The sequence below is a fragment of the Ictalurus punctatus genome, chromosome 4 (assembly GCF_001660625.3).
Source record: "Ictalurus punctatus breed USDA103 chromosome 4, Coco_2.0, whole genome shotgun sequence".
Taxonomy (NCBI): domain Eukaryota; kingdom Metazoa; phylum Chordata; class Actinopteri; order Siluriformes; family Ictaluridae; genus Ictalurus; species Ictalurus punctatus.
Genome location: NC_071284.1, coordinates 21,101,846 through 21,126,399, shown reverse-complemented (window position 1 = coordinate 21,126,399; position 24,554 = coordinate 21,101,846). Strand labels below are relative to the sequence as shown.

The following is a 24,554-nucleotide window of genomic DNA, read 5'->3' as shown; positions in this document are numbered from 1 at the left end:
ACAGAGTGTATTGAGAGAGAGATGAATTGTTTTTAACATCATTCCTGCTTTATCCAGCGATTGGAAGACATCTCACAAAAAAACTTGTCTTCTAGTTTAAACGATATGTGTGATTCTTTTAGTCAACACTAATGTTTTTTTTTTAATCTCCTAAGGGTTATGTTTAGAAGTCATGTAATATGCACGATTCTTTTAAATAGCACTTTTAAGTATTTTTTACCCCCTAAAGGGTTATGTTTTTGGAAGACATGTAATATGCTCGATTCTTTTAAAAATATTCTCTTTTTAAAAAAAACGTTTTTCTCCTAAATTTTTATTCAAAGTTAAACCGTTCTCCCAAAATACATAAGCAACATTTGTTTTCATTTATTTCACAAACAAATATTCTGTTCATATATGTACACATTTTCTAACAATGTGGTTACACAAAACGAAATCCCCCACATAGTAACACAAACATATACCCAATATTATCCATTTGATACACTTTTTTCAGACATATTTCACCTAAACCACCCTTAAGCTTCAAATAAAACAATACCACAAAAAGTATTTTCAGAAACAAGCATTCTCTTATACCACAAAAAAAGGTATACATTGTGTGTGTTTAATACTGGGAGAGACAGGTTTCACAACAGTCTCATTAACATTAACACATTTGTTGGGGGAGATCCCCCCCACACACCCACCCCTGGAAAGGAAGGACATGACCCAGACATACAGGTGCCAGAATGACCCACTGATACAGTCAATAGGTTTAGCCCCACCCCTGGTAATAAATTAGGTATACTTATAGAAATGTCGGTCAGGGGAGCAAAGGGTCATAAATCAGTACACACTACTTTGACAGTTTGACAAAAAGTGTATGGTATAAATACTATCATGTTTGCTGCGATGTCCAGATCTTCCCCATAACCAACTTCCTACATTGTATTGAAGCAGCTTCTCAAGAAAAGTAGATAAGATCTCAGAGCAGTACCATCTTCCGCTCTTATAGCGGACCAGTTTAGAGCTTTATCAATAAAAGCAGATGTTATTTTAACCTCATTTCCAAAATTCCATTCCATCTGGAGGAGCACCAAAATACACTTCCTCCTTCTGGTGGTCCTGGCCCCCTGGGCAAAATGTCCCCAGCTGAACCAGGAGACAGCGGCATCCTCAGCGGAACGGGAAAGCAGAGCAACATCCTCAGCGGAACAGGAAAGCAGAGCGACGTCCTCAGCGGAACAGGAATGCAGAGCGACATCCGCAGCAGGACAGGAAAGCAGAGCAATGTCCTCAGCAGGACAGGAAAGCAGAGCGACATCCTCAGCTGGGCAGGAAGGCAGAACTTGGTCAGCCATATCAGCAGACTCTGGCGTGAGCAGAACTTGGTTGTCCGTTTTCAGCAGACTTGGACGTGAGCATAACTTGGTTGTCTGTGTCAGCAGACTTGGGCATGATATCCCTGGCCTGGCTTGAATGCGGCACAATGGCTACTGCACAGCCAGCGGGAGGAACAAAGCTCAAGGTGGAGCCTGAGGGGGAAGCGACATTCCCCATGACACTAGCAGGGAGAGTGCTACTCACCGCGAGGTCCACGGGAGGGGCGAAGTTCTCCATCAGGCCAGATGGAAGCTCAAAGATTTCTGTGAGGCCAAAGAGGGGAGCGAGGTTCATCCGCTAGTCCAGAGGGAGGAACAATGCTCTCCGCAAAGCACGAGGGGGGAACAATGCCTTCTGTGGAGCAGGAAGGGGGAGCGACATACGATGTGAAGCAAAGAAGAGGAGCGAGGTCTTCAGCGAAGCAGGATGGCAGAGCAACGTCCTCAGCCGAGCATGAAGGCAGAGCGACATCCTCAGGCAAGAAGGAAAGTGTAGTGAATTCCTCAGCCGAGCAGGAAAGCAGAGCGACGTCCTCAGCCGAGCAGGGAAGCGGAGTGAATTACTGAGCTGAATTTAAACATTTTAATAAAGAAACAAACAACATACAAAAGACACTATAACTTAGAGGCAAAACACTGTGGCAAAGATTAAACATAAACTAAAGAACAAAAACATGACTACTGAGAGAAAGGCAAAGAAAGACTAACGTGAGACAAAGAGCGCAGTGCAAACTGTGGCTATATACATGAATGCTCAATTAACAAGAACGTGATTCAGGTGCAGGTGGTCATGTGACTGTGATGCAGTGGCTGCTGGAAACTGTAGTTCCGAGTTCCTTCTCTGTTTTCATGACAGTCCTGTTATGTGAGACTTACTCAAAGTTAAATTCTTAAAGTCTTCCATGTTTATATGCATCTTTATATTTTTTTACTCTGCAACAGTAAAAAAAAAAAAAAAAAAATGTAATGAAGGTTGATGTTTTATTAAAAAAAAAAAAACTCAAGTAAATTTACTATGATTTAACTATACTCAAAAATGTACCATTACAGTGAACCATGTACTCAAGTTGTCATGGACTGGTGGAGGAGCTGGATGCAAGTGTGGATAATTTATTGTATAAAGTAAACTTTAATTACAAAATATAAATAATGCAAAGACCAGTGTGTACTGTCAGAAATGGAGACAGCTAGATTCGCTAGTTGGATATAGCATGAGAATACTCACCTTCAAAGTTGTTGATGTAACTCAAAATATATCATTTGAAGCCCTTCTCCTTACTCTTGGTGTAACAACTGACCGCCTCACAATATGATTAATGTCATTCACGGTATTCTGGGGAAGCTCTTGTAAACAGCAAGTGTAATATGTCATACTCTCCTGCGCCATCTTCACACAGTCTCACTTGCTCAGAGTAGTTCCCATGATGGAGTTGTGTCTTCTTCAGGGATTTCAAGATACAGCTCTCCTTGCACAAATTGCTTGTGCTCTGTACTCTTTGGCCTATGCGCCCTTTCTTTTGGTCATCTCCTTTGTGTTTTTTTTTTGCTGATTTATGTACCTCCTGCGTATGTTTTCTGATTCTGCTAATTCCTTATCTACCCATTTTTGGCTTTTTCTAGCCTATCCTCCTCCGCTATATATTCCTGTTCTATTTCATCTTCATTTGCATAGTCTATTTCTTCCTCAACGTCAGTGTTTAGCTTCAGTCAAACTGTTCCAGCTTTTCTCAGTTAGCTTGTCCCAGCTTTGTGATTCCCTCTCTGACAACCCCTGTCTATGAATACCCAAAGTAAGGAAAGGTTCTCCACCGTTTCCTTACCTTCTTTTTTATCCCTCATCTTTTCTGGACTCGCTTTCCTTTTTCTAGGCTCCACTGTTTTCTATTTCTATTATGTCTATATCCCTGCAATCTGTACTGTCCCTGTTACTATTGGGTACTGACCCCTGGGCGGCACATATGGAGGTGGTCTGGTGAATGCTTCTTCCATTTATTCTGCTGATTTTCTATCCTCCATTTTCAATATTTTTAATGCCTGTTAATGCTTTTCCCTGAAATTTCTTCTTCCTTTTTAAACAATCTCAGGACTTCCTGCTCTTTCCCCCTTTTTTGTTCTCTCAGTTTACTTTATCTTTAGCTTTGTAGCTCTTTATCAATGTCTCCATTTCCTTGCACAATGCCATGTCAAATGTCCTTTCTTTTACTACTTTGTTTTCATGTATTTAGATCTCTTTTGCCCTTTCTCTGAGATCTTATCTATATACTCCTTGCATAGTGGGTATTTAGACCCCAGCAGTTCTATAGGCGTGGATGCCATGATTGGTCCCTGTATTCTAGGGGTTCTTATTCCAAACCTTTTAGAGGATGGTTTGTTGTCACATTCAGGAATAAAAGTCACTAAGATGCTTTCTAGTGTTAGTCCTATTGCAGTGTTTGGCTCAAATGGTGTGCAAGTCCTTTTGGCTGGTAACCAAGTAACTCTTTTTAATGCCACTGAGACTTCAATCACTGGATTATTTAACTGTTTTCCAGTTACTCTTCTACCACTTTCAAACCATTGTTGCTCTTACAAATCTAGGTAAATATCTACCAATACTCCCACTGGTTTTATTACCCAATGCAACTGATTTGACAGCTAGTTCCACAACTGTGTCACCTAGAATTGAGGCTTTCCAGTTTCTTCCCAATGTTCCTTCCCAATCTATGTAAGGCCACTCCTCCCTAATTTCCTCTAAGTTAGTCATCAGTGAATTTTTCTTTGCCTTATCTATGCCTTCTTCCCAGCAATTCTAAATACCAATTTTCCTTCCAAAAATGAGTTTCTATCCATTTTGTTTCTTGTGAAATATGTACTCTTCTCTGCTCCCTGTTTTCCCTTCTTGAATTTCCATTCAATTTACAGGATAAAAGTGTATATATCTCATGCCCCTAATTCATTTTCCCCAAATTCTACAACTCCCTACTACTGGTCTATACAACACTCGATACTCGTCCCTATTTGGAATGATGGTTACCACTATTCCTCTCAAAGTAGTGTGTTCCTCTGACCATAACTCTCCTTCCACTGTCCTTCTTCTTGTTACCCGGTAGACTTTTCTCAGCATTAATCTTACCAGTCACTCCTTTTCCTCTTTCGAAACCCCTATCTTCCCCTACTGTCAAATATGGTTCAACGTGCAGAGCAATGAATGTTCTACAAAAGTGTAGTAAAGACTCGGGGTGACAACACTCTTCTAGTACTTTCTCCAAAACACTAACTGTCCAGCTTTTCTCTATCAGTCCCTGCCAGTTAACATGCGGCCATTCTTCTTCTTCTTCTACTTCTCTCGAATGTAATATTCTGGTTAAGTGCACTAAATACATACTGTATTCTGTCTTGGTTCTGTTAACAGTTGTCTTCTTCCCAAACTATCCTCATAAAATCTCTCTTTCCAAAAATGGTTCTGACTCCCTTCATGCAATACGGCAGCTCTCAGTTTAATGTGCTTCTATAGTTGAAGTAATACGTCCTCTCATGAATGCACTTTCTTCTATACTCATATATGCCCAATTCACCAAAGTGATTTCTAGCTTGATGTCCACAAAAATAAAACTTCAGGCTGTAAAGAATAATCCCCTCTCCCTTCTTGAATTGCTTTCCTTAGTATAATATTTGTGAAAGTAAAGAATTCCTCTTGTCTGGGTATACACTAATCTATATTGCCTAAATCCTAGTGGTACTAACGAATGATCATCCCAGTAATGTGGAACTGAAAAATTAAATATAACTAACCATTCAGTTAACTCTACTCTCTAAAGCGTTTGCCTAATGTTAGTGTAAAACAGCTTACTGGACTCACGTTCTCATTGTTTGTCCAAATGATGTGTTTTCCCAAATGGAATTCAACTATTTAAAAATTTCTTGTGAACCAATTTCCTTTATCTTCTACTACTCCGTGAACCTTGGCACTAATCACTACTATTCCACAAGGATGTTTTTCTGAACATGAAGTCAGGTGAGCATGTATTCTACAGTCTGGGCTAAGATGACCCTATGCACAAATATCGTACAATGATGTAAAATGATCCTGCTTAGTTCATTTAGTCCTTTGTTTCTTTTTATTATGGTGTTATGTGGCATAAACCCTAGAATCTAACAAATGAAAGGATAATAAATGAACAGTTTAGGGGATAAAAATGCTGGCGATGTACTTGTTTTATTTTATTCCATGGTAACAGTTTCTTCTGTATTACCCACATCCATCTGTACTCACTGTCACGTACACTCACGTACACACTGTGTACACTCACACACACATCTGTGCATCTGATTGGGCTAATGTCTACCACCACCATTCATGCTTTTATCACATCGTGCTTAGATTATTGTAATTCATTGTACTTGGGTCTTCCTGAATCATCTCTTGCTTGTCTCCAGATGGTTCAGAATGTAGCTCCCAGTCCATTTTAGGATTCAGTTTAAGATTCTGTTGTTTGTTTTTAAAACTCTTAATGATCAAGCTCCATCTTATCTCAAAGATCGTCTTACACCACATTCATTTAACAGACTTCTAAGATCTTCTGATATGTTTCTTTTGCATGTCCCTCGATCCCGGTGTGGTATCAAATTATATCCACTAACTGAATACAATTAACAAACTTGGCATAGAAACAGGTACTCACATCTACTACCCAGTTGAATGAAGAAAAGCAAGACACTGAACCAGTCAGTGAGAAGAAGCAAGGGTCCAAGTTTTACTGTTCCAATTCACATGAGATCCACACAGTTGAGAGGTCCCAAGGGTGATCTAAAAAACCCAGAGCTGAGGCTCTCCTATTTATAGAGTACCTTAGGTTCAGATTTCCCACCCTCAGCATTTTTTCCCAATACCAATATGTATCAGCTAAATCTGGTACCGAAAACCCTTACGTTTGCTAAACAGTGCTTTTCAGTAACCCTTATCTTGCGGAATTCGCTTACCTCAGTGCGTCTTATCATCCGGGTTTAACTCGGTTCTATTCCCCTTATGTTTGGCCTGTCTGGTTTTAATTTTTTTAAAACTGACTTCCGCGTACTGTGTCACTCCTGACTGGATTTTCATTGGGAGAGGATCTCTGTAACTTCACACAAGCCGGCTCTTTAATTATGGGTAAGTTTTGTTCTTTTTCCACATTGCTCTTTTAGTGCTTACATCTGCTTTACCCTGTATATTTTCTGTGTGTGTGTTTGTAATGTAACTCTCAGTTGAACATCTGCTCCTACGTATGTATGTACGTATGTATGTACGTGCAGATATAATCCTAAGCTCTCTGGCATGCCTCACTAATTACTTACATGTGGTGTTTTTCTCCTGAGTATTGCTCATTCTGTGTTTTTCTGCATGTCTAGGCGAACGTCAAATCTTCTTATCCCCTTTACTGGAGGTGTTGGATTTAGATCTGAACACTTGCTATCAGCTCGCACATCTCACTGCCGACATAACCATGCTGATCAAAGTTCTCCGCACCCCATCTGATGACTCAGGGTTCCAGGGTTTTGCCCAGCTAATGTGTGTGTGGACACTTCCACTCAGACTGACCCTCTGTCTGCTGTTCCACCCATCCATTCCTCCAACTATCAGACTGATGATGACATGGCCTTTTCCACTTTTAAAAAGAGGCTTAAAACATATCTCTTCTCCCAGGTATATTAATCTTATTTTTACTATTGTCTATTGTCTGTTTTTATTTGGTTTTATTCTGTTTTCTATTTTACATTTCTTTACTTTGTTCAGCACTTTGGTCAGTTTCGCTGTGTTAAATGTGCTTTATAAATAAAATTTACTTACTTACTCACCACTCACTTTGGGAGCTTGTCATATACTACCCCCACTGGGTCTTCAGCGAGTGTCATTGTACAGTTCAACTAACCTAGACTCAGATATGACTGGAAGTTTGAAAACCGGTCTAAATGGATTCCCTATATGGTATAATGCAAATTGTGTCAAAGATAACTTAATGCACAACACTCAACTCAAAGTGTAAAAATGTAACAGTTCATGAACTGCTCAACAAAAATTTAGTCTCATTACTTAATTAAAAAAAAAATCTAAAATGTAGTCACAATGATGGCAATTGGGAGAGATTTAGGAGTATTTATGTGCTTTAAGTTGTTCTATTCTTTCATTTATTTTCTACTGGTAAGGTAGGTTTCTGACTTTTGTGTACTATCTCCTTGACTCAGTTGAATCTAGCTCGTTGCCACTAAAATTGCTGTATTGTATAGTATTGTTAGTTCTGTAGTGTTGCTTGGAAGCGTTTGTTAGTCTATGCTAATTAGTTCTCTCAGGTGGTTAATCAAGAGTAATTTCAGTTTCCCTTAGTGTGTGAATTGTGGGTGGGGCTTAATAAGATATTTTGAAGATTATCCACAGACATGTCTGTAGTGGTTAGAAGCATACAGTGCCCTCCACTATTATTGGCACCCTTCGTAAATATGAGCAATTTTTTTTAATTTAACCTTTTGATCTTTTGTTAAAAAAATTCACAAAAATACTCTGCTCTCAGGGATACTAAACAATTGCAAACAAAACACAGGTGTATAAAGAAATTTTTGTTAAATATAGGTGTGAAACAATTATTGGCACCCTTTTAGTCAATACCTCCATTTTCCAAGATAACAGCTCTGAGTCTTCTCTCATAATGACTGATGAGGTTAGAGAATACATGGCAAGGGATCTGAGACAATTCCTCCATACAAAATCTCAAATTTTGAGGTCCATGCTGGTGGACTCTCCTCTTCAGTTCACCCCACAGGTTTTCTATGGGTTTCAAGTCAGGGGACTCAGGTGGCCATGGCAGGACCTTGATGTTATGGTCAGTAAACCCTGTTTGTGTTGATTGTGATGTATGTTTTGGATCATTGTCCCACTGGAAGATTCAACTATGGCCCATTTTAAGCTTTCTGAAAGCAGTCAGGTTTTCATTTAATATCTGTTGATATTTAATAGAGTTCATGATGCCATGTATCCTAACAAAATGTCCAAGTCCTCTGGCAGAAAAACAGACCCAAAACATTAAAGAGCCACCACAATACTAAACCATGGGCATGAGGAATTTTTCCATATTGCAAAAAAGCTCTATTTTGGCGTCATCTGACCACAGAACCAGATACCAATTGAAGTTCCAGTAGTGTCTGACAAACTGAAGACACTTGAGTTGTTTTTTTTTTTTTTAATGAGAGTAGTAGAGGCTTTTTCCTTGGAACCCTTCTAAACAACTTGTGGTGATGTAGGTGACTTTGGATTGTAGTTTTGGAGGCTTTCTGATGCCGAAACACAACTAACTTCTGCAATTCTCCAGCTGTGATCCTTGGAGTTTTTTGGCCACTCGAACCATCCTCTTCACAGTGCATTGAGAAATTTTGGACAAATGACTTCTGTCAGGTAGATTTATAACATTTCCAGTTGACTGGAACTTCTTAATTATTGCCTGATTGTGGAAATGGGAATTTTCAATGTTACTGCTAATTCTTATAGTCACTTTCTGTTTTGTGAAGCTCAACAGCCTTTTGCTGCACATCACAGCTATATTCCTTGGTCTTACCCATTGTTATGAATTACTAGAGGAATTTGGCCTATGTGTTACCTGATATTTATCCTGTGAAACAGGAAGTCACGGTTGAACAATTTCCTTTTCCTAGTCACCCAGGTGTACTAAAAAAACTTAAAAATCAATGGGAATATACTTCAAACATTTTTTTGCTCATATGAATTCAGAGGGGTGCCAACAATTGTTGCACACCTATTTTTAGCAAATACACTTTTATGAAGCCTATGCTTATAATGAATTGTAGCCCCATTTATAATTATTTATAAGCAAGTATTACTGCTCTATAAACACATTCATAATGACACAAAGACCTATACTTCATTATAATAACAGTTATAGCTACATATATATCATTGTTATAATTACGTATGAAGTGATACTCTTGCATTTTCAGTGCCCATGCTCATAATGCATTATACACCAATTTATAAGTATTAATCAGTCTTATAGTTCCATTTATGTATTCATAAAAATACAGCCTGCATTTTTATAATGTTATTATATTAGTTATAATGACTTACTAGAAATGCAGATTTATTTCTATTCCCAATAAGTAATTATTTTATATTGTTGATAGTTGTGTTGTGCTACTTTATAAATACTTAGAGAGTTATACAATTTCTAACCTTTATAAATTCATTATTGATGGTGTCACGTAACGGAGGCTGAGACAGAAGCAAGTGCAAGATAATAGTTTAATCCAAGGAGTACAAATCCAAAGGATCAGGCAGAAATCAATAAACAAAGACAAGCAGAGGTCTGGCGATCAGGCAAACAGTCCAAACAAGGCAAGGCAAAAGACGAGGCCAAAAACAAGAACAAAGTCAAAACCAGAATCAACAAACAAAGTATCAAGGCTTGGTAACGGCAGAAGCAAAATGTGAGGGAAATTATTAATTTCCTGCTTTGTAATAGCTCTGTTCCTGTTCATCATTGAATAATACCGCCCGTGGTCATGTCATTAGTACAGAACGTTCTTTCCTCTTACATTGACACAAACATACTATTGTCTTCAGGAATGTCTGCACATCTGCTAAGACCTTGAAAACACCAAACTGGCTCAAACCTCCTAGAACTCCCTTTTCAAGGTTCACAGATGTCCAGCTCTCCTTATCTCAACTTACATAGTGCATGTGAGAGACGAGTGCTTCAGAGTGCTCTCATCTTCTATCCCGTATTCATCTCTCTCTGTAATAAAGCTTCTACACCTGAGTGGACGAGTGTACTGGTGTTTGTCCAAATTTCCACAACAGCGCATACTTCGCAAAGAGTGAATGCATTGGAAGTCCTTTTTAAACTGTGGTTGTGATTGTGCTGTGAGTTGGATGCAGGTGTGCGTGATTAGAATGAAGGTGAGTGTTCTTGGAATTGCAGTCCATGGCAGCCATTTTTGTAGACTGCTTGGTGTCCAGGAGGTTGTTCTGTGTGAGAAAAATGGAGAGTTGATTGAAAACAGCTCTTTCAAGCGATGTTCTCAGCTGAGCAGGATAGCAGAGGAACATCCTCGGCTGAGCAGGAAAACAGAGCGCCATACTCAGTGGTGCAGGAAAGCAGAGCGGCGTCCTTGGCAGAACAGGAAGGCAGAGTGACATCCTCGGCTGAACAGGGAAACAGAGCGACGTACTCAGCAGTGCAGGAAAGCGGAGAGACGTCCTCGGCTGAACAGGAAAGCGGAGAGACGTCCTCGGCTGAACAGGAAAGCAGAGCGACGTCCTCGACGTTGCAGGAAAGCAGAGCGATGTCCTTGGCTGAACAGGACGGCAGAGGGATGTCCTCGGCTGAACAGGACGGCAGAGGGATGTCCTCGGCAGAGCAGGAAAGCAGAGTGACGTCCTCGGCGGAGCAGGAAAGCAGAGCGATGTCCTCGGCTGAACAGGGAAACAGAGCACTGTACTCAGCAGAGCAGGGAAGCAGGGCGACGTCCTTGTCGGAGCATGAAAGCGGAGCGACGTCCCCGGCTGAACTGGAAGGCAGAGCGAAGTCCCCTGTAAGGCCAGGGAGAGGAGCGTGGGTCTCCGTGCGGCCAGGGAGAGGAGCATAGCTCTCCTCGAAGCAGAAGGGGGTCATGGAGCAGGAAGGCTGAGCGACGACCTCGGCTGAACGGGGAGGTTGAGCGACGACCTCGGCTGACCGGGGAGGCTGAGCGACGTCCACGGCTGACCGGGGAGGCTGAGCGACGTCCACGGCTGACCGGGGAGGCTGAGGCTCTGAGGTCACCAGGTGAACCTTGGGCATGGGTGGAGCTTGGGTGGCCGTGTCCGTAGACTTGGGCATGAGCAGAACTTGGCTGTGCGTGTCAGCAGACTCGGGCTTTAGCAGAACTTGGGCGGTCGTGTCGGTAGTCTTGGGCGTGGGCTGAATTTGGGCGACCGGGTCGGTAGACTCGGGTTTGAGCAGAACGTGGTTGGCCGTGTCGTTAGACTTGAGCGTGAGCAGAACTTGGTCAGCTGTATCAGTAGACTTGGGTGTGACATCAGGAACTTGAGACTTGACTCGGACTTGGATCTCAGGGACTTGGTTGTCCATGTTAACATCAACTTGGTGGCTCATCCGCTCATAATGCATGTGGAATGGAAGATCAGCACTGTTCGCCACATTAACTTCCTTCAACAGCTCATCCAAGTTGCAGCTCTGCCCTGGTTCTCCAAACTCCCTCAGAAACAGGTCCGAGAACTGCCTACTGTCCTCCAGTACCCGGGGTCTCATGGCTGCTACTCGCTGTGCCCACTTGCGAGCTGGGCCAAAAAATCGGGACATCATGAACTTAATCCATTGTTTCTCCCTTGGCTTCGGGTCAAACAGACTGGAGAAGTAACTCTGGCAGTCAGTCATAAAATAGTCCGGATAACCAAAGAAGCCATCATACCGATCGGGAAGGTCCATTGCGAAAACTGCATAGAATCCAAGGCGGGGATGATTGGCGTGGACCTCCGGGTTCTGCGTTCTCTCCGTTCTCGTGCTGCATCCATGATGGGCGGAATATTCTGTCACGTATCGTGACGTAACAGAGATAAGGTAGGATGCAATCGCAGTAGAACAGTTTTATTTAAGAGAGAGACAGGCAGACAAATCCAAAACGTGATCCACAAACGTAATCCAGTAACATGCAAAGTTCAGGCGATCGGCAAACAGGCATAAAGGGGCAAGGCAGGTCACCAGGTCACGGTCATGGAAATACAGGGTCGAGGAACAAAACAAGAAACATGAACAATAGCGCAGGACTGGCAGCGGAGAAACCAGCGTGAACAAAACTAACGAACCCAAACATGAACCATGAAACATGACATAAACTAAGACTATGGTTATCTATTGTGAGGACTCTAAACTAAGTGACTAACTCATTCAAACTACTCTAATATTCCGCGCTGTGTGCTGGGAGGCGCGCGGTATATATACATACATAATCAGCTTCGTAATGGCTGACGGCTGAGGGCAATTCGGACACACGTGACGCAGTAGCCAATGACGGAACAGGGAGGAGACATAACAAAACATAACAAATGCACGTGTCCAAATGTCACGAATGTCAACAACGAAAAAGCAAGTGCTCGCGCACCTTGCACAGCAGCGTGCATTCACATGCTCTTCAGCACGCTGCTTAAAGGGGAAGTCGTGACACCCGTTATCACACCACTCCGTCTTGTTAGTAACACAGAGAAATTCCCTTTGATAAATAAAACTTAGTAATGTAATCTATAATGTCATTTTTTAAGTAATAAATTTTTTTTTTTTTTTTTTGACAGGATATGTTACCCCGAGGTAAACAACTTGATTTTGTTGACCAGAGTTAGCATCTCCAAGTGTTTGGTTAGGTGCAAGAAGTATATCATCTATTGCTCTGACTCTATAGATTTTTGCTTTGTAAACTTGAGCAACAAGTTAATAAAATTAAAACGTGTCAATTTGGGATTTTTTTTTATAGTGTTAAAGTTTAATTAATTATTTTAAAAAGACTGTTAATTAATTTTTTTCTTCTGTATGTATTTTTTAAACATTGTGATGGTGGGGCTGCAGCCTACACACACTCACAACATGCATAGCACTCCTTGCACAACTTCCAGCTGCAAGGTGGAGTGGCAAAAACACATGGCTGGCAGCAAATGACTGGAGCGGCTTCTCCTCACCATCTGGCAGAAGAGCAACAGTTATAAAAGGACACAGCAGACATGGTAGGGTGAGTTCATTCTCTGCGTGTATGTCAAGTAAGTCTCTCTCTCTCTCTCTCTATCCTGTAATAAATGCAGATGACATTGATGACGAGGATTACAGAGGAGAAACTTCCCAGCTGTGCTGCGCCTCCGCCAAGCCTCCTAGGTCCTGCATCAGGGTTGCTCCAGCCAGTTTGATGTGCCCCACATTGGGAAGAAAGCAACCTCCACCTGGACATTCAGCACGGCCTTACCTCCTCTCCTGCACCTGACTTTAAATAAAAAAAAAACCCACATTTTTCACAACCTCTGCCTCCTGAATGTCTGTGTTCTGCCTGTCCCGGCCCTAAGCAGCCACACTGATGGAGAATGCGAGAAAAAGAACACAGATCCAACCCCTCCCAGACATCATGGACCCTCTGCTACAACATCTGCTGGAGACAAATTTCCAGCAGCAGGTGGTGACTCAGGAGCTGGCCCAAAGCCTGCATGCTGTGATCCAAGAACAACTGGCACTCAAGAAAAAGCCCTGCTCTGCTTCCTCAATCCCACTCCCAGACCCCTGCCGGGAGGCTGCATCCAACCTAACAAAGCTCATCAGCGAGTACAACATTGAGGCCTTCCTCCTAACTTTTGAGCGGGTCACCCGATGCAAACAGTGAGAAGAAGAGTGTTGGGCTGACATCTATCGGGGGAAGCTATCAAGGCAAGCCCAGCACACCTACTATGCCCTCAAACCCGACCAAGCCACCTTCTATCCAGCACTTGAGTGCACCCTAGCCATGCTGAGCATCGGCAGTGGTGAGCAGAGGGACAATCGCCCAATGTAAGCTGGGCTCCAGCCACCAGGGGGCTTGACCGCTGCGGAGCCCCGGCGGTCACAGCCCAACATACATTGGGAGAGGAGACCGCAGGAAAGCCGCCGCACCTGTGGGACACCCTGGAACAAAGCCATGCCCACTGAGCTGTATCTGGCCTCCCTGCAGTGCATTGTCAAGCCCTGGCTGGCTGTGCCCTCCATGCTGCTCCTCGTCACTCTGATTCCTGAGCTTCCAGTACCACTACTGCTCGGGTGGGACTGGCCAGGGTTCCCCAACCCGCCAGCCTTGAGAAGCCAGAAGAAGAGGTGCACCACTAGAGACCAGGTCTGACCGGCCTGCATGGCCCAGGAAGATATGCCACTGGAAATTCCTCCTCAGGTGAGACACGCATACCATCTATCCCAGTCTCCTCTGTGTTTCACCAGGTCACTTGGGAGGGGAAACTTGGGTGCAAATAGAAGGAGGATGCCCTGCTGGGGCACTGCTGGGTCCAAGTGAGTCTGATCAATGGTGTCGACCAGCAACCAGAGCAGTTGCGGGACCAGCAACTTTGGCCCATGGATGAATGCCAGCAAATAACACCCCCAAAACCACTGTCTGCACCCCTCATTCCTCTCCCCTTAATTGGCATCCCCTTCGAGAGGGTGGGCATGGATTTGGTAGGGCCACTTCCAAAGTATGCCCAGGGTCACGAATACATCCTGGTGATCCTTGATTATGCCACCAAGTACCCTGAGGCAGTCCTACTACGTAAAGCCACCTCCTGGAGAGGTGGTGCTCCTGTTCAGCTGTGTGGTGATCCCCAAAGATATCCTAACAGACCAAGGTATGCCTTTGGACTCATAACTAATGGGTGATCAGTGTCAGCTGTTGCAGGTGAAACACCTGTGGATCTCTGTCTACCACCCCCAGACTGATGGCCTGGTGGAGCGTTTTAACCAGATGCTCAAATGGATGTTCCAACAAGTGATAGAAGAGGATAGCCCAAACTGGGACCTCCTCCTCTCCTGCATACCTTTTGCCATCCACAAGCATCCACGGAGTTCACACCCTTTGAACTTCTCTTTGGGTGGCGACCTCGAGGACTGCTGGATGTGCCATGAGAAGCCTGGGAAGAACAGCCCTCTCTGTTCCGGTCCCTGGTCAACTATGTGCAAGAAATGCATCAGGTGTGACCAGGTCACCCCTATCATACAAGAAATACATGGAGGCAGCACAACAAGAGCAGCAGTGGGCCTATAACCGCCCAGCCCAGCCCCGAGAATTCCAACCCGGCGACCAGGTGCTCCTGTTGCTCCCAAATGCCTCCTGTAAGTTTCTGGCCCAATGGCAGGGCCCCTATACAGTCCTCAAAAGTGTGGGCCCAGTGAACTACTGCTTGAAACAGCCTGGTACGCATGCAGACTCAAAATTATAATATATATTATATATAGCAGGTTTATAATATGTATAAACCTGCTGAAAAGATGGGTCCAACCTGTCCCAGCGCTTTCCGCTCAGAGCCGGACGAGCATACCTTGGTCCATCGAGGGAAAGATCTTACCCCAACACACTGGCAAGACCTGACACAGCAAGTGCACCAGTTTGCAGACATCTTCTCGTTCACCCCAAGCCTGACCCACCTGGTCCAACATGAAATCAAAATGCCGCTGGGGTGGTGGTGAGACAGCAGCACTACCATGTTGCAGAGGCTCACCATCAAGCTATTGAGGAGAAAGTCAGCCAAATGCTATGGGATGGAATTATTGAATTACTGAAGAAGGACGAGCGCATTGGAGCGGTTGTGCTGCACGCGGGGACGAACGACACCAGGCTGCAGCAGACGGAGGTACTGAAGAGGGACTTCTCCAGCCTGATCGAGACGGTACGAGGCAGATCACCCACCGCGAAGATCATTGTCTCTGGACCTCTTCCCACATACAGACGTGGAGCAGAAAAGTTCCGTAGACTTCTAGCATTAAATGATTGGGTAGTCTCTTGCTGTAATGAGCAGAATCTGGTGTTTGTCAATAACTGGAATCTGTTCTGGGAGCGTCCTAGGTTGTTTCGTCCTGATGGCCTGCACCCCAGCAGCCTTGGAGCGGAACTGCTTTCAGACAACATTTCCAAGGCGCTACACTCCAAGTGACTGCCTACCGTAAGTACATCTTCCAATAATAACAACATTCAGTATAATCAATGTTCAATTAAAAATCCGGCAAAGGTAATACATACTATAGAGACTGTGTCTGTTCCCCGAGCTATACAAATATATAGAAAATCTCGGAAAGTCTATCTTCATAACCTAATTAACATAAAATTAAATCATATTGAATGCACAGCCAGCACTTTTGATCTGAGGCTAGGACTATTAAACATTAGATCTCTTGCGTCTAAGGCTCTTATTGTTAACGACATCATTACTGATCAGGAATGTAATTTAATGTGTTTAACAGAAACTTGGATTAAACCAAACGAGTACATAGCATTAAATGAAGCCAGTCCTCCTGGATACAGTTATGTACATCAGCCTCGTTCAACTGGTAGAGGAGGAGGTGTTGGACTCATCCATAGTAAAAATGTAGTCGTCACACAAAAACCTAAGCATAAATTTAATTCTTTTGAAATTCTTTATACCAGTATACGTTATGTAGCCACAAAAAATAAGTCAATTCCTCTAATTATTATTTACAGACCCCCAGGGCCATATACTGAATTTCTTAGTGAATTTGCAGACTTTGTCTCAAACCTGGTTGTGTCTGTAGATAAAGCATTAATCATCGGAGACTTTAATATTCATTTTGATAACCTGGAAGACCCTCTAAAATTAGGGGTTGTGTCCATCTTAGATTCAGTAGGGATTAATCAGAACGTAATCGGGCCTACTCATAATGGTGGTCACACTCTTGACCTCATACTAACATACGGACTAAGTATAGAAAATATTATCATTTTTCCGCAGTCTGAAGTTGTTTCAGACCATTATCTTATCTCGTTCATAATACGTATTGATCATAATATTTCCACCTCGCCTCGCTACCGCATAAAACGTACCTACACATCAGCTACTGCACCGAGCTTCATAAATAATCTCGCAGAAACATCAATTAGATTTGGATCACCGTCAGATCACACAGAACTCGATCAGGCGACTGAAAGCTTGGAGTCAACACTCCGCTACACGCTATATAGAGTGGCTCCACTCAAAAGGAAACTAATTAGAGAAAAAAAATTAGCACCCTGGTATAACGATCAAACGCGAACCTTAAAACAGACAACTCGACAATTAGAACGTAAATGGCGTCAAACCAAACTGGTGATATTTCAAACAGCATGGAAGGAGAGCCTACTGAAATATAGGAAATCTCTTGGCGATGCTAGAAAAATCTATTTCTCCACTTTAATAGGAGACAACAAAAACAATTCTAGATTCCTTTTCAACACAGTAGCAAAATTAACTAGGAATAAAACCACTACAGAAAGAAACACTCAATCATTACATAGCAGTGAAGATTTCATGAAATTTTTCATTGATAAGGTTGAAAATATTAGACGTGAAATACAGGCCATTAAATTAAAACTGGACAGTACTGTAACAAACCCATTACATGACAATGTAGCAATATCAGATCAATGTTTAGAGTGTTTTGCTCCGCTTAGAGAGACCGAACTAGCTACATTAATCTCTTCAGCCAATTCATCAACTTGCGTACTAGATCCCGTACCTACATGTTTGTTTAAACAGATTTGTCCAGGAGTAATTGAACCACTTCTAAATATAATCAATTCTTCCCTAAGCACTGGCTATGTACCTAAATCACTTAAATTAGCAGTTATTAAACCCTTGATTAAAAAACCTGATCTTGACCCGTCTCAATTGTCCAACTATAGACCAATATCAAATCTCCCCTTCATCTCTAAGATTTTAGAAAAGGTTGTAGCAAAGCAGTTATGCTCGTACTTAGACAGGAATAACATTCATGAAATGTATCAGTCAGGATTTAGACCTCATCATAGCACAGAGACAGCGTTAGTTAAAGTAGTAAATGACCTTCTACTGACTTAAGATCAGGGTTGTGTCTCGCTGCTTGTGTTACTCGACCTTAGTGCAGCTTTTGATACTATAGATCACACTATTCTACTTGATAGATTAGAAAATGTTGTTGGTATTAAGGGAATAGTCCTCTCCTGGCTCAGGTCTTATCTGACCGATCGTTATCAGTTCGTAGATGTAAATGGTGATTTCTCCATGCGTACTGAGGTTACTTTTGGAGTTCCACAGGGTTCTGTTTTAGGCCCACTGCTCTTTACTTTATATATGCTACCCCTAGGTCAAATTATTCGTAAACATGGAATTAGCTTCCACTGTTATGCTGATGATACACAGTTGTATGTTTCAGCGAAGCCAGAGGACAGACAGAAGCTTAGTAAAGTTGAGGATTGTGTAAAGGACGTTAGACATTGGATGTTAATTAACTTCCTTCTACTTAATTCTGATAAAACAGAAATACTTTTATTAGGCCCACGTGTAGCTAGAAGTAATCTTTCTGATCACATGGTTACTCTGGATGGTCTTTCTGTTTCATCATGTACAGCAGTTAAAGACCTTGGAGTGATTATTGACTCCAACCTTAATGCCATACTGTCTGGATGTTCCAGTAGGAATATAAATAAGCTCCAGTTAGTCCAGAATGCAGCTGCTAGAGTCCTAACTAGAACTAGAAGATACGACCATATCACACCGTTATTATCAATACTGCATTGGCTCCCAGTAAAATCTCGCATTAATTATAAAATACTTTTATTAACCTATAAAGCACTAAACGGTCTCGCGCCACAATATCTAAGCGACCTTTTGGTTTTATATGATCCGCCATGCCTACTTAGGTCAAAAGATGCAGGCTATTTGACGGTACCTCGAATAGTGAAGGCTACAGAAGGGGGAAGAGCTTTCTCTTATAGAGCCCCACAGTTATGGAACAGTCTTCCTATTAGTGTTCGGGACTCAGACACAGTCTCAGTGTTTAAGTCTAAGCTTAAAACGTATTTGTTTACTCAAGCCTACCCTGACTAGATTCTGTTCTACTACTTCGCAGTCATAATTATCTTTTTTCTCCCTCTCTCCTTTCGCCGAGCCCCACACGAATTTATGGAGATACTAGAGATCCAGATCCTTTCTGCCTCTGGATGGAGCTCAAATCTTCTTTAATTCCAGACTGCTGGGACTACGGCTGCTCCTAACGCCATACAGACTTCATATAAATCCATAATGAACTTTTTCACACTAACTGTTGTTACCCAGATGAGGATGGGTTCCCTTCTGAGTCGGGTTCCTCTCAAGGTTTCTTCCTCTTAAAACATCTTAGGGAGTTTTTCCTTGCCACCGTCGCCACTCAGTGGCTTGCTCAGTTGGGATAAATTCGCACCTTTAATATCTGTATACCATGTTGATATTTCTGTAAAACTGCTTTGAGACAATGTCTATTGTAAAAAGCGCTATACAAATAAAATTGAATTGAATTGAATTGAATTGAATTGAATTATTGAGGAGTACACCTGTCCCTGGTCCAGCCCCATTGTGGTGGTCCCAAAACCTGATAGCAGCTCCCGCCTTTGCAGTGACTTCCAGAGGCTCAACCAGGTCTCCGAGTTTGATAGTTACCCATTCCCAGAGTCAACAACCTGACAGAGCGTCTGGGGAGAGCCCGATTCATCTCCACCCTAGACCTAATGAAGGGCTACTGGCATGTCACCCTGGTGTCAGAAGCAAAGGCCAAAACCACCTTCAGCAGCACCAGCGGCCACTGGCAGTACTGGGCTTTCCGCTTTGACCACCATGGAGCGCCAATGACCTTCCAGTACATAATGGACATCGTACTGTGACGGCGGGACAGCAACCTCCACCTGCACACTCAGTACAGCCTCACCACCACTCCTGCACCTGACTTTAAATAAATAAAAAAATGCACCTTTTTTTCACTACCTCTGCCTCCTGAGTGTCTGTGTTCTGCCTGTCCCTGCCCTGAGCGGCCATAACATGTAAAAATGACAGCTATAATGGAAACAATAGGTGGGTGTAATTTAAAACAAAAAAAAAAAAAAAAAAAAAAAAAAAAACACACACACAAAAAACCAAGTAAAAGCAGGCGGAACAGTGCTTCCTGGAAACACGGTCTGCTGGGTTTTTTTTCGCTGTAGGTTCCTAGGTTCACACTTAGGAAATCAGAATGAATAAGATGAGAAGATGAGTAACATAACAGAGCATATTATTTTTGAGGTAAGTACAGCTACTTAAATCTGATTCTTTTAAGTGAGAACTAATGTATAGAATGACCACGAAGTACCAAGAAAACTCAATCAGTTATTTATTTTCTGCTTTAGGCAACATTTGCTGTTATATTCTATAGAAAAATATAAATATCATACCACACCCTATACTCCATCAAACATACTTAATATGTGTGTGTGTGGGCACATGTATGTATTTTAAGTGTACGCATAAAATGCAATTACCTATTATATAATTAAATACAAAGTTAATATATTAAGTAACAATTATCTTTTATATATTCAATATTTTCTGTAGGCCCTTAACATAAAGCTTATGAGTGTTTTGAAATGGAACTTCAAAACAATTTATTATTCCTGTTAAACAAATATATTTTTAGTGACTAATGTAGACCGCTATATTTGCTATTTATTATTTCAAAACTATAAAGAAAATTTTTATTGTTAGGTTATGGTAAAGACATTTTATAGCGACAAAGTATGTTCCAGATGTTAAACTAAATACAATTATGTACGTATTAATTATAGTACAGACTCTGAACCTTAAAATGAATTTTGTATGTTTAAAGCAATCATTTTCAGTTCTCTTTTTTTTTTTTTTAAGTTTCCTTTTACAGTTTCCTCTTTGCTCCACAGCTAACCTAATGAAACTCTATAACTGCCAGTTATGTCTGTAATGTCTATAAATGCTTTTCTGCTCCTTTCATAATTATATAAACAATTATGAAATTTAAAGTCTGAATATTAGTTTGCTAAGTATATCAGATTGAATATAAGTATAACAGCAAATACTGCACAAAACAATGGGAAAAAAATGTATCTCAACATATAATTAAATTAATGTAAGTAAATATATTTTTATTACCTATTGTATGTGTTTCCTCCTTAGTTTACCGATGAAAATATCACAGTGAATGTAACCCATGACCAGTTCACCTGTGACACTGAAGAAAAAACCCTGCTCCTGTACCATACTGTGTTCCAGCCACTAGTCTACAGCATGGTGTTTATGTTGGGCCTCTCAGGAAATGGCCTCCTTCTGATGGTCCTGCTGCAGCGTCGTGCTCACCTTCGCATGACTGACATCTACCTACTGCATCTGGCCCTGGCTGATCTGCTCCTGCTCTTTACCTTACCTTTTGCAGTGACCCAGGTGCTAACTGGTTGGGTCTTTGGGAACTTCCTGTGCAAGCTTGTAGGCCTGTTAAACCGCCTAAATCTGGTGTGTGGGAGTCTTCTCCTTGCAGGCATTGGTTTTGATCGCTACCTCGCCATTGTTCATGTTGTCTCCAGCCTCCAGACCCGTCGGCCCCAAACAGTTCACCTCATCTGTGCTCTGCTCTGGCTATTTTGTCTTGCTCTCTCTATGCCCAACATAATATTTCTTTCTGTGGAACCCAGAAGGAATGACCATACATGGCTACAGTGTCACTTCAACAACTATGGCATCCATGCTTACAACTGGTTACTCGTTAGTCGGTTGCTGACACACTTCTTGTGCTTCCTCCTGCCCTTAGTCATCATGGGTTACTGCTACACCGCTGTGGTTTTCACACTGTACCACAGTCAACAGAGCCTGGAGAAGCAGGGGGCTATTCGTCTGGCTATGGTGGTAACCCTGATTTTCTGCTTGTGCTGGCTACCCTATAATATAACACTTTTTGTGGACACCCTTGTGAGGCTAGAGATCCTATCTCAGAAAACCTGCCAGACTCGCAATGCACTGGCTCTGGGTTTGATGGTGACTGAGAGCATTGGTTTTATTCACTGCTGCCTTAATCCAATCCTTTATGCCTTTGTAGGTGTGCGTTTCCGGAATGATCTTCTGAGATTGCTGCCAAAATATTTACGTGTCTGTGGGCCCATGCTATGTGCCAGATGCTTCAGAAAGGTATCTGTCTCAGCCATGGCTACCACCACCTCCACTAGCCAATATATATGAGTACAGAAACAGGGAAGAAACTCGCTGAAAGTATGCAATCATTCAATAATGAGAATTTTTTTTCTAAATAAAAGCAGAGCTTATTTTACTTTTGACCCTCTGAGCCATTTGTCTGATTATCTTTGGCTTACACATTTAACTATGCAGTGATGAAAAACAATACAGAGCATGCATGAGTGTGCAGGATATCTAAACGAGATTCAACTTTTATCATTGTAAATATTTTATGTGTACATTTTAATATTTCTCATAGCTGGTGAGTGCTCTTCAATGTAATACCTGATGCAAGATAGTAAAAAACATAAGAGATTTAAATAATAAAACAATGTTTGCCTGATTGTGTCTGCGTCTCTTTTTTTTTCACGGATCCCCCAACACTTTCCCAATCATCAAAAAAAAAAAAAAAAAACACAGTTTGTTTCCTTATTGTTTGCCTTTAGACTTCTATTAAACACAGTTATACATAAAATTTGTAAACGAGCAAATTGCATCTTATTTACAGCAATTATACAGATAGTTAATAATTATATATAACATATTTATATACTTTCTTGCACAACAGTTCGGTAGCCAGAGAAAACAATTAGAAACTAATTTGTGAGTTTTTTTTCTTGCTCACAGTAATGAACACATTTATCTGTCAAATGTACAATACTTTACAGACATTTAAAAATGGCTTCAGAATTTGTTGCTTAACTGCAATTTTCCACTATTTGGCTGTTTTAATTAAGACATTATTACAAATAATATTAGCATCTGATTGCCACAATCAATAAACACTGAAAAAAGCATGTCAGGGTTTGAAGTAACCCATAAGGGGAAAAGTAATTTTATTATTATTATTATTAATTTTTTTTTTTTTAATAGATTTACTGAAAAATGTTCAGAAAGGCATGTTTGCCATGCTTCCAGGTCCATAGCCCAGTGGACTATCCAATGACAAGCCCCTCTGTCTGATTCCATGGGATCCTATCATGGCTGACTGTGGGTGTGGGGGTCCCATCATGGGCCCCTGAGGGGACAAGACAACCCCTTGCTGGCCAAGGTGCTCCCCAGGAATTGGAATACCCCTCTGCTTAGCTTGCATCATCATGTTCTGCTGAGCTATAAGATTGTGTGGATGTTGCTGTGGGGTCATCGTGCCCTGTGATATATGGGGCTGGTGATGTAAGAGGCTGTTAGCCATCATGGCCTGCTGCTGGTGGTGATGTTGCTGCTGTTGCTGATGCATACCTGTCCTACCTATCAGATGACCTGGATGGCATATTGGCCCAGGCCCCATCACACCACCTCCACCTGGGCCCATACTTCTGGGTCCTCCCTGGGTCATCCCTATGCCAGGGCGTAAGCCACAGTGTGACGGATGCAGGGGAGGCTGCTGCTCAGCCATCATGTTCTGCAGATTAGCAATGTGAGGGTTGGAGGAGGGTGTGTTGCTCTGAAGGGGACCAGATGAAGAAAGCTGCTTTAGGAGTTGTGCTGAAGGAGCCTGATGAGGTAGATGCCCTTGGTGAGGGGTCTGCTGCAGCTGTGACATTGCCTCACTCTTGGGGAAGTACTGCAGGGTACTGCTGGGCTTGTCGGCAGGAATGATTCGAGACAGGTCAAATTCTGGGATGCCTGTGTGTGTGGGCCTAATCACCTCACTCAAGTCCGGGCCCTCTCCTATGGGCATGGATAGGAAAGAGTCAGGTGGGTGAGGCTGGCGCTGATTGGATATACCCTTGCTAAGATGGTGCATTTGCTGGGAAGGGAGAATATCATCCGAAGGATGGGGATACTGCTGCCCCATACCTCCAACTGGAGAGTGCAGGGGGGCCTGCATACGCGAGAATACACCCATCTGACTTGGAGGATGCATTGGGGACATGTTACAAGGTACAATCCCATCTGGATGGCCCCCTCCACCCCCCATCATTACTGGCATGGCAATGGGGTTAGGTGAAGGCAGCAAAGGTCCAGAGGGGTCAAGAGATAACTGCTGATTTCCTGAAAGGGCCATTCCAGTGGGGCTTTGAGGGCTACTGTGAGGTCCCATTGAACCTTGAGAAGACAGGAGCATCTGCGTGGAGTGGTGATTAGCCATATTTCCTATAATGAAATAGAGCAAAAACTAAGCCACAGATATGCATAATTATGCTAAATTCTAGACATAAACAAGTTATTTTCAACTGTCTATGACATACAATATTCAAAATTAACAAAACTAAGACATGATTTTCAATAAAGAGCTGTACAGGTTATTGCAATGCTGTTCAGTCATTTCATCCACTAATAAGTAATGGGTCGATGGACGATGCACCTTCACTCTCTTCCATTGTAGAAAAGTGAAGCCGCCAATGTCCCAATATGGCACTAACACCTTGGAGTCTGCGCAGTAGTGTACTCTGAGCACGAGTCTGCGCAATAGTGAGTGTGAAGTGGAGCTGCGGTATAAAAGGTCC

At 42.3% G+C, this 24,554-nt stretch overlaps 2 protein-coding genes and 1 long non-coding RNA gene across 17 annotated transcripts in view; 1 reads left to right on the top strand and 2 right to left on the bottom strand.

Annotated features, from left to right (window-relative positions):
• Positions 1-766: 766 nt before the first annotated feature.
• On the bottom strand, positions 767-6,144 carry LOC108264027 (uncharacterized). Its single transcript, XR_006981552.2, has 2 exons — positions 6,026-6,144; positions 767-1,932 (listed from the first exon to the last, which is right to left on the bottom strand). It is a non-coding gene; the product is annotated as an uncharacterized LOC108264027 (long non-coding RNA).
• A 273-nt stretch (positions 6,145-6,417) lies between these two features.
• LOC108264014 (C-X-C chemokine receptor type 5) lies at positions 6,418-22,447 on the top strand. 5 transcript variants are annotated; one of them, XM_053678044.1, is made up of 3 exons: positions 6,418-6,492; positions 6,732-7,026; positions 12,947-19,862. In XM_053678044.1, the coding sequence occupies exon 3, from the start codon at positions 16,324-16,326 to the stop codon at positions 17,944-17,946; it is 1,623 nt and encodes a 540-aa protein (XP_053534019.1). In that variant the 5' UTR covers positions 6,418-6,492; positions 6,732-7,026; positions 12,947-16,323; the 3' UTR covers positions 17,947-19,862. The 5 variants fall into 5 exon arrangements, with proteins under 5 accessions (XP_053534019.1, XP_017320800.1, XP_053534021.1 ...); XM_017465311.3 differs by lacking the exon at positions 6,418-6,492 and adding an exon at positions 21,058-22,447 and having other exon boundaries at positions 6,592-7,026; positions 12,947-20,157; XM_053678046.1 differs by lacking the exon at positions 6,418-6,492 and having other exon boundaries at positions 6,592-7,026; positions 12,947-14,279; positions 15,942-19,862.
• bcl9l (bcl9 like) overlaps positions 22,440-24,554 on the bottom strand; it is a 96,139-nt gene continuing 94,024 nt past the window's right edge. For all 11 annotated transcript variants that reach the window (XM_017465272.3, XM_017465280.3, XM_017465281.3 and 8 more), the window contains one exon: positions 22,440-24,201. In XM_017465272.3, coding sequence (XP_017320761.1) covers positions 22,994-24,201 — 1,208 coding nt within the window. In that variant the 3' untranslated portion in view covers positions 22,440-22,993. The remainder of the gene's footprint in view (positions 24,202-24,554) is intronic.